At 34.1% G+C, this 10,917-nt stretch overlaps 1 protein-coding gene across 1 annotated transcript; it reads left to right on the top strand.

Annotated features, from left to right (window-relative positions):
- Nucleotides 1–4,893: 4,893 nt before the first annotated feature.
- Nucleotides 4,894–6,246, top strand: LOC114735420 (stem 28 kDa glycoprotein-like). Its single transcript, XM_028923116.1, has 3 exons — nt 4,894–5,313; nt 5,433–5,642; nt 5,808–6,246. Exons 1-3 carry the CDS (start codon nt 4,913–4,915, stop codon nt 5,986–5,988), a joined length of 792 nt encoding a protein of 263 aa, XP_028778949.1. The 5' UTR covers nt 4,894–4,912; the 3' UTR covers nt 5,989–6,246.
- The last annotated feature ends 4,671 nt before the right edge of the window (nt 6,247–10,917 follow it).

Here is a 10,917-nt window from a genome sequence, read left to right as displayed (position 1 = left end):
CAGAAAAAAAATTATATGAATGTACAGTTTTACCCTTCATTTATTATTGTGTTAACTTTATTCTTATGAAATATAATATATATTAAATAGAGATAAATTTAAAATTTTATTAAATTTTAAATGAGAGTTAATGAAATTTAAAATTTTTCTTGATTTATATAAAACACGTTGAAGGTAATTTATAAACACCATATCAGTAACATTTTCCTGTGCTATGCGGAGGGTTGTGTCATGCTTTCATCAAATTTTTTCACCTCAATTTGACAACAATTTAATAAAATAATGATGTCATTTTCTAAACGTCTGAAAAAAACACACAAAGATTGTGCAGAAATCGTCAGTGGTTCAGCGAGATCAATAATTTAAACCCTAGTATGTGGATAAAGGAGAACGGGAGGACGATATGATAACGATATGGCCCATTAAAAAAAAAAATCATTCAACAAATAATTCAGAGTGTATCGAGTATCTTAACTATTTTTATAGTTACCCCCAGTATTCTAAAGTGATTTGTAATGTAATTTTACCGTTAAACTCATTAAAATGCAGCAATGTCATGAAGAGCCAACGGATCCTTAATGCCAGTTAACATATATGGACAGATAGGCTTAAATTAGTGATTGAATCTTGGATTTGAGATGTGGGTCGCAAGGGAACTTCTGGAACCAGCTTCATGAAGCCGAGGAAATGGCCCTGCAGCACTGGAGGTTCTTGTGGTTGTGAATCCAAGTGAGAAGATATGGATGCGTTCACGGAAGATTGGTGGTTTGGATTTGACGAAAGTGACAGAGGGTGAGGGAATAGCATTCAAAGTGAGCATTTTGTTTCCTGCCTGGCTTCGTCCGGTGGTCAAAAAAGGAAAACTGAGATCTTTAATTGACCGATTTTTTCCTTCCAAAAATCAAAATGCCTGTCTTTCCATATATGTTAACTGACATTAGGATCCGTTCGATTCAGATGGGATTGCTCCATCTTTAATATCTTTAAGGGTAAAATTTCATATAAGTGATAATTTATTTTTAATAACGATATTAGATTAATCACATTATTATAAAAAAATATTAGTCCGCAAGATATGTTAATTTTACTTGTCATTGTGTAACTTGGAATCATATTTTTTTTTAAACTTATATCAACAGATAAATTGACAAATGAAGCAGTAGTATTAACAACTATTACGGTTTATATTGACAACTATCGTGACCTACATTAACAATTCTCTCATTTCAGCACTTTTTCTGTACTAGGGGTAATAAGGTCTTTTTAACTTTTTCATTATTTCAGTCAAGATCCTTTGTGACTCCAAAGCAATTATCAGATTTTCAGTTTTTTTTTTTTGCAGTATTTTATCTTCTATGAGACCTTAGCTTAATTTTCCCTAATTTTTAAGTAAAATTTTTCAGGATTTAACTGCCTACGTGTCGTTGTGTCTTGCATAGGAAAATTTACTGGAAGGAAGAGAGAGCATTTATATTATAAATGACAAAAATAATTTTAATAGTTATGTAGATACATACACCACTATAGATATATGTAAAGGACAGGATCAGGCACGTGTATGGCGTGATTTTTGTTTCAACCACACCTTTTCATGGCCACCTGGATAATGAATCACTGGCGTTCGTTTTTTCCCTTTTATTTTTTTATTTTTACTTTTTGAATTAATTTTAAAATTTAAAATTAGTTCTTTTCATCCTTAAAATTTACTTGGTCCGTAAGTAGTTATTCCTTATAAGTTAAATATAGTCTCAAATTTTAAGAATCAAAATACTGATTTTAAATTTTAGAAACTAAAACTAAAGTGAGATTAAATTTTCAGGTTAAAATTTTATATTATTTTTTTTTTAAAAAAAATATGTTGTCCTTTCGCGTCATCGCGTGGTCCGTTGCGTCCGGCACCTGGCCCCTTGCTCCCACCGCGTCGCCCGGTGCTTGGGGTACTGCCGACAATAAAAATCAGTACTTAAATGCATTAAAGCTGTCTGGTTTCCCGGCTGTACATATATAAATAAAAAGTTAATATTATTATTAGTTACTATAATGTATTCTCTTAATCATTTCTTTCTTATAAAGCATTAATTCTTCTAATTTTATAAGAATTTCGATTTAATTTTAATCATATTAACAAAATTAAACAAGGAACAAAAAACCAGACCAGGGGTTAAACCGGTCAAAGCAGTGGGTTAAGGGTCACTAGTCGGACCAAGGTTGAACCGATCATATTAAAATAATGTAATTTAATTCATAACATTAAAATAGAACACTTCTACTTATCAGCTACATAGCAAGTCAGCAACAAAGCTTCAAAGGAGAGAGCAGAAAACAATCAATCATATTCATCATTCTAACACTTCTAACATTGTTTGTTTGTTTTAGGTTTAAAGAGACAATATGGTGAAAAGGCAGAGCTAAACAATCGGCCTGTGGAGAAACTCAAAAGGCAGAGGCAATTCGTGAAGTTGGTGAAAGGCACTAAGATAGAGATTTTCATCTCCCCTCACTTCCCATTTCTCAAACCTTTTGGCCAATGGAGAAAGGCAGAAATCAAAGTAGAGATATTTATTAATTTATTCCTAAAATCACAACCTGGCTAAAAAGGGAGGGAATGTTTTTCGAGCTTACCCAATGTGCCAAAGCTAGTATGAATCTGATTAATTGAACCAGGGATTGAAGGGTGCCTTTTAGTTTCAGGCAAGGCGAGCAGCAACGGATCTGGGGCAGAGAGACCGGTCGAACACTAGAACAAACTCAATGAAGAAGGGAATGGGAATCTTGGTCAAGGGAGAACGATCGAACACTCAAACTCAACAAAACACACAACTCAACTGCGCTGCAAGGGAGAGCAGTCGAACACTCGACGGCGCTGCAAGGGAGAATGGTTGAACACTCGAACTCAATAGCGCTGCAAGGGAGAACTCAAACACTCAACGGCGCTGCAATTGCAAGGGAGAACTCGAACACTCGATGGCGCACTCGAACTCAACGTCTCAACGAAACGAAGATGGGAATGGGGGAATCTGGTTTGCGATCTGGCCAGGAGAAGGGAGGGACCGAGTGAATTGACCGAACCCAAGCATTAGACAACGTCATTTTGGGTTTAGGGAGGGGAAAAATATTAAACCGGTCAGCCCCCAAACCGAACGGTTGACCGGTTTAATACCAGCTTGACCGGTTATTTTTCGGTTCAACAGCTGACTGGTTTTCTACTTAAACCAGACCGGACTTTGGACCGTTTCATCGGTTTTCCGGTGGAACCGGCCGGTCCGGTTTTTTTTCCTTGAAATTAATGCTATTAATTATAAGGAACAATTAGGTAAAAAATACCTATTTAAAAATTTATTTGGGTGAAAAATCGTCAAAGTTTGAGGTCCTTAAATGTAAATAAAAAATCCAGATGAAATTACTATGTTGCCTTGACTAAAACTTTTTTAAAAGACAAAAAAATGTTGATCAGGAAGATCAAGGCAAAGCAATTTGAAGAGTCCACACCCACACAACTGAACTCCAATAACATACAATACATCATTCTCTAAGTGCAACTAAATTTCGTGTAAGTGCAATTGATCTTTTATTAAATGCATTTACGTTAGGTGCAACTAAACTCCAATAACATGCAATATATTATCCCTAAGTGCAATTAAATTACGTGTGTAAGTGCAATTAATCTTCCATTAAGCACACTTATGTTAGGTGCAACTGAATTCTAATAACGTGCACTATATTTTCCTTAAGTGCAATTAAATTAAATGTATAAGTGCAATTGATCTTACATTAAGCACATTTACATTAGGTGCAACTAAACTCCAGTAACGCGCAATATATCATCTTTAAATGCAACTTAATTTCATATTGGTGCAATTAATCTTCTATTATTTACACTTACGTCAGGTGTAACTGTATTTTCCTTCCATGCAAGTCAACACCCCATAGATGCAATCGATATTCCATTATGTAGAATTATGTTATGTGCAATCGAACTTTCATAACATGCAAGATATCTTTCCAAATGTGCAACTAAATCTAGTATATGTACAAATGATCTTTCATCATGTTCAACACAGAGTGTGCAATTTAAGTTCTATAAGGGGCAAGATATCTTTCTCATGTACAATTATATTCAATGTATGTGCAAATGATCTTCTATTAAAGTCTAAGGGTATTTTGGTCTTTTTCCTTATCATACTTATTTATGCTAAAGGACCTCAGTCTCATAATTTTTCAGGGACCAATTCCCAAATAGATTTCCAAATGGGGATTGATCGATAGTTTTCCATAACTATAAAGATCAAAATCAAAATTTATTATGGAAAAAAAATCTAAATGGGCACTTTTCCTTAATTTTGAAATCTTTTTTCATTTATTCAATTTTAATATGCTCTATTTTAAGTTTATTTTTATTTAACTCTTCCCGTTTGCAGTTGTGTATTGGACTTATATTTTGAATCAAAGATAATATAATTTATTAAAAAATTTTAAATCATCACCTATCTTGTAGAATAAAGAGACATACAGTTTTACGTAATAAATAGGAGTAGATAATATCGATGATAATTGGATAGCAACTCATGAACAATATGCAACTAATAATATTACTCAAATTTTAATATTTTATACCTATACACGTTGTCCAATAAATATTGTATTTAATATTATACTGGGGGAAAAAAACAAAAAGTCTATATGCTAGAAAAAATGAATCCATTTTTTTTTTAGGGGGGTGGTTTTGAATCCATGCATAATTGAAGTGTGCTTGACTTCGCACTGTACCACAGTACTACTACGAAAAGAAAATCTAAATGAATCAAAATTAATCTTCCCACAGATGAAGTCTATTTAAAGAGAGCAAACCCAGGCGAGTTCCGGCATCCAAAATCTTCCTCCTCTGTTCTTTCTGAGCTTTCTAAGCTTAAGGATGATGAAAACCCTAGTGGCTTTTCTGCTTGTGGCCTCGATTATTGCAGCAACAAGCCATGGCGCAGACGAAGAACCTTACCAAATCTTCCCTCTCCGGCTGAAACCCGGGTCGGGCTCCGAAGGCGCCACCGTGCAGGGCATAACCTGCGCGAGCTGGAGGCTGGCGGTGGAAGCCCACAACATCATTGAGTGGAAAACGGTGCCGGCGGAGTGCGAAAACTACGTCGGCAACTACATGCTGGGTCAACACTACAGAGACGACTCCAAAGCAGTTAACAGAGAAGCTTACTTCTACGCTCGCTCTCTGGCTCTCCCTAAAGATGGCAGAAACATCTGGATCTTTGACATTGACGAGACTACCCTCTCCAATCTTCCCTATTACGCTCAAAACGGATTCGGGTATGTGTATATATATATATCTTCTTCTGATCTTCATTTCTTCATGGATGGATGCTGTGTTACTGTACTTTCAGATTCACTGGCCATACTGATTTAACGTCTTTTATATATTTGTGAAGCGTGCAACCAAGCAACTCGACGAAGTTCTACGAGTGGGTGGATAAGGGAGAAGCACCGGCATTGCCAGAAACGCAGAAGCTCTACAACAAGTTGCTCAATCTGGGCATCAAGATTGTCTTCCTTACTGGAAGAGACGACACTCACACCGAAGTTACTGCTTCAAACCTCAAGAAAGTTGGCTACCACACTTGGCACAAGTTGATCCTCAAGTAAGTAAATAATCACTAATATTCTTACTTAAATCTCTCTCTCTCTCTCTCTCCATCTGTCATGGACACAAATCTACGTAAAAGCTCAATCCTAAAAAACTAGTTTGAGTTGTGTTATGTGTGAGTCATTATGATGTTCTGATGGTATGGGGTTAATAATTATAGGAACACGACGGAGTACGGAAGATCGACGGCGGTGGTGTACAAATCGGCGGAGAGGGAGAAGCTGGTGAAGAGTGGGTACAGAATCGTGGGAAACACGGGAGACCAGTGGAGTGACATTCTGGGAAGTTACACCGGCCGACGGACCTTCAAGTTACCCGACCCGCTCTATTACCTTAGTTGAGAGACGGCGTCGCTATGAGATCAATCGGAGTCCACACATCAGTTTGGAGTATTCCACCGGAGAGAAAAAGGAGTTATAAGAAGTGACTCTTTATATCAGTAGCCAAGAGACTCCCGTCCGATATCTGCCTGTCCTTTTATCTCTTCCAAAATAAAATGTATTATTCCAAATTGATCTGTGTGAACTCTGAACTGTCTCCTTCCGTACGTAAGAAATAATAAAAGCTTCCATCTTTATGATCCGGGTGTCTTCATAAAAGGAGTCTTATAATATATGATATCGAATGAATTTTTATGAGATGATATGAGTTGCTGGTAAAAAAAAAAACAGAGAGAGAGGGAGAGAGAGATGATATGAGGTTTAATCGTAAAATTCTATGTTTGTGCGTGTAATTGAGAGAGAATTATGTATTCTCTTAATGATTTTTTAAGTCAAGTTTTAGGCCTAACTAAGAGATAAGCAGTATAATTATTACAAAAACTTACTATGTTATTATACACGCATCCGTCTGAAGTTAGTGAATTTAATTTATGTGTCTTTTAAATAGTTAATTGTGCAATATATATATTTTTAAATACAATTATAAATTTTAAAAATACAAGTCATAGATTAATTTTAACAAGCAATAAGAACGACTTTTGTTTTTTTTAATACACTTGTTTATTTCAAAAAGATTGGACCGTACCAGGGGTTTTAGCAGAGAATTATAAATTTAAGAAATTGGGTTAAAGTGTAAAAATACTATTTTTCCATGCACATACTACCTCCGATCTTTAATATAAGACCTTGTTTGACTTTTATTTTGGTTGTAAATATAAGACCTCAACCCACTTTGTCTATCATATTTATATATTTTTTTCTCAAAGTAGTTCTTCTAATAATAATAACTCTAGCAAATACAATTGATTAGTAAGGATATTTTAAGAAAGACAACATTTATTTATTATAAATAACTAACTTAATTATTTTTTTAATATCTTTAAATTAGTTAACTAGTTTTTATCATTAAGGATGGGAAGTAGTATAACACAGTAAAGTTATCAATGGATGCAACAGACTGGACATGAATATTCCGAAATGAAGCTAAAATACAGTATTCGTGTGACCCCACTGCACTAAAGTAACTAACATTGGGACGTGACATTTTTGTTTCGTTTCAAAATGTTTATGTAAATTGTTGCACTTATAAAATAAATAAATAGATAAAATGACCCATTTAAATATTGGTTTTTTGTTCTTTCAAAAAAAAAGTTCAAATAGAAACTTATTATATCTAAAATATTTAAGATGATATACGTAAATTAAATTCATAATCGAAATTAAATCCATAAATTCCATGTCATCTCAACGTATACACAATGATGTTCTACTTCTAACTACCAATATCTCATTACATGGACACCATCTTTAATAAAAATCTCATAAAATTCCTTTATATATATTGATATACTACCTCCGGTCCTAATAATTAAAAAGACCTTATTTATAGACTATAAATAAGATCTTATTATTAAGACAGAACGTAATATATACGTGTGTATATCCTCTGTCTCTCTCCACGTGGGTATAAAAGAGTTATGGTAAAAATTAAAACCATGTGGTGTGGTTTCATTGGTGGTTGCAGTCTTGCAGATAAGACTAATCACAGAATTAAGAGCCAACCAAATAAATGGTAATACGAAGAGCCACAAAAAGTGAAAAGGATGAGATATGTGTGGTTTCATTTCGGAACTTCTGGTCCTTATTCTCTGTTTGTGTTGTGATATATGCTGCTTAGTGCGCGTTAACGTTGAACGGACTTCATATATTTATATGTTTGGCCTTTCTGCTTGGAGCTTCCAAACCTCAAGTTTGTTGGACACAGCTTTAACATTACTTTAACACCTTTTTTTATACATAGATATTTAATAAAGAATTGATGTGAAAATGTGTTGTAATTTGTTTTTTTATGTATAATCAATTGTTATTAAAGTGTAGTACCTAAGACTAATTTAGAATTTTGAAATTCAAAAAATATTGTGAATCAGTCTTGCCAAAAAATGTCCATTTTTGGTCATGCAACTTTTTGTTGGACTGGGTTGGGTGCTTTATTTGCGGATTCGTGTCGGCATATTCACTGCCAAAAAACAGCAAACTGCAACGGTTATTTGGTAGCTGTTTTAATGTAAAACCGTTATAAATCTGTATAGATTGACCCAGATTTCACTTTGTATCACATATTGTAGCGGTTATAAGTGCAAATAAGATGGCGCGCCATGGCGGGAGATTAGTGCCAAATTTGTAGCGGTTATATAGTAGCAGTTATGATAGCATAACCGCAACAAACTTTTTGTAGCGATTGTGCTAAAGGCAGAAGATGAAACGTTTGATTTTTGTAGTCGTTTCATATAAAACTATTACAAATGGTTAAAATTTATAGCAATTACATAGAGAACCACAACAAAGTGTTTAGTTATTTGATGAAGGTGCGACACGTGTCACAGACTTTCTAGCAATTGTATGGTAAACCGCCACTAATGTCACATTTGTAGCGTTTATTTTTAAAACCGCTACAAATGTTCGACGCCTATATAAACCCTCCCCCCTCCTTCTTTCACTTTTGCTGCGCGTGTATGGAGGTTCTGCCAAAATTTTTTCTCAAACCCACTGTAGCTTCAAATCCATTTCCAGCTACCTAGGTACGAATATATATTCATTTATTAGTTAATTTGTTTCATAGTTACAGTATTTAAATATTTAATTTGTGTTGTATTAAGTTAATTTTTATTTTATTTTAGTTTAGTTATTTAATTGACATTAATATTGTTTGACTTCATATTTATATCGCGTATTTGTTTTAAATTTTTGTAGTTTGCAAGTTATTTATAATGATTTAATAATAAAATATATCTATTTAGTAATTAATTTATATGACATTAGGAGTGATATTAATTTAATTACAATTATTTGTATTTTATTTAATTCAAAGAACTTGAATTTATTGGTTTTTTTAATTATTAATTACGAATTGGAAGATAATTATAAAATATTTAGAATTTATTAAATCCATATCTAAACAATTTTGTTTTTTTTAATTAGTTATATGTGGTTTAAATTGTTGAATTAGTTAATTGTGATGATTTTATATTTTGTTGTCTTCAATTTTTTTTTAGTTTGCATGTTATTTGTAATTGTTTAATGATAAAAAAATTTTTACTTAGTAATTAATTTGATTAGACATTAGGAGTGATATTGTTTTAATTACATTTTGTAGTATTTTATTTAATTTCAGAAACTTGGAGTTGGTAGAAATTTTTAAATTTTTATTTATGGTTTAAAATGTAATTGTAAAATGTTTAGAATTTATTAAAGTCATGTTTAATAAATTTTGTATTTTGTATTTTTTAATTAATTATTTGTGGTTTAAATAGCATGGCTCGTCGACATGGTAAAAATCCTATTAAGCCTACGAGACCCCCCGGTATCCTAAGAGGCCTAGGCCGTTCAAGGAGTTGATAGAGGAGGATGAGAGGCTCATAATCAGCATGGAAGATTATGAAATCGATGAGCATTTCAATCTCAACTTGGGGGGAATGAGGGTGGATTTGAGGGTCCTGTGGAGGGAGAGGTACAGGGCCTGGAGGAGGAGGACCACCACCACCAGCAGCAGTAGCCGCCGCGTCAATGGACGATTGAGCAATTGGGAGGTGGAGGTTGTGGGTAAGTAAAATAAGTTATTTAATATTAATAATTAAATATTGTTGATATTATCTTATTATCAATTTAATTATGCAGACCCAGTTGGCAATAGGTCCACAAGGAGACTGAACGTGAAGGACATGCATTACATTCGGGATGCACGTGTCACAGTCCCTCTGAATGAGCATGGGCAACCGATTGAGCTGAGAGGACATCTGTTCAACTGATATATGGCTTATCTAGGTGGACAGCACATGATGTTTCCCATCTACGAGCCCACCTGGAAGAGGATGTCACAGAAGAACAAAACCGATACTTGGGAGCTGTTGAAGGTAATTAATTAGTATTTGAAATTCAGGATTAAATATTTTCCTTAAAATAATGCTGACTTACATTATGAATTTGATTTCTTACTAATTAAATCAGAATTTTATTTTTTTTAATAGCAGAAAAATTTGTCATCGGGGATAACATGAAGACATATGCCCTGAAGAAGTTAGGGGACGGCTGGAAGAACAGGAGGAGCCGCCTATACAATGCAAAGAAAGGCGACAGGATGAGACCCCTGTAGGAGATGCAAGCAGATGTGCTAAATGGCATCCCTGCCAACGACTGGCCATTATTTGTCCAGCTTAGGGCCACACGTGAGCAGAGGGTATGACTTTAATTTATTGTATTATTGTTATGTTATTGCCATACAAGTTAACTAAATTTATTATATTTTTATTGTAGTATCTTTTTCAAAGAAACACTGTGAGCCGCAACCATCAGGATATCTAGCATATGGCCGTTTTGAAGTAATTTGCTGTGACCTATAATGAGATTGCGAGTAATACTGCTTATTCAATCAAATTATATGTACATGTATGTGTGTGTGTGTGTGTGTGAATTTAAATAATTAAAATGTTTTTTTTGTTTTTATTATAAATTGGAAGGGAAGGAAGATGCAACAGGACGAGGGACGAACGCCCACCTATAGCGAGATGTGGCCACAATTCCATAGGCATATGGATGACACTCCTATGTCTAAGCAAGCCAAGAAAGTTGCTGTGAGTATTTAATTACAATTTTGTTGTTTATTTAGTGTTTAAATTTAATGTTCACATTTTTATTGTTAATATTATGTGAATTTTATTTCATTTGATAAAATTGTTTTGGTAGGAGAGGATGACCCAGAGTGCTGTAGAGTTGCAAGAGTCTCAAGGGTCAACTGTGGACTCCATCACCTCACTCAGGGTAGGCTTAGCCAGA

Source organism: Neltuma alba, unplaced genomic scaffold (genome assembly GCF_004799145.2).
Source record: "Neltuma alba isolate B1F8T4 unplaced genomic scaffold, ASM479914v2 tig00013207_pilon, whole genome shotgun sequence".
In the NCBI taxonomy this organism is placed as follows: Eukaryota; Viridiplantae; Streptophyta; class Magnoliopsida; order Fabales; family Fabaceae; genus Neltuma; species Neltuma alba.
Note: the sequence above shows the minus strand (reverse complement) of the source record. Positions and strands in the feature narration are given on the sequence as shown.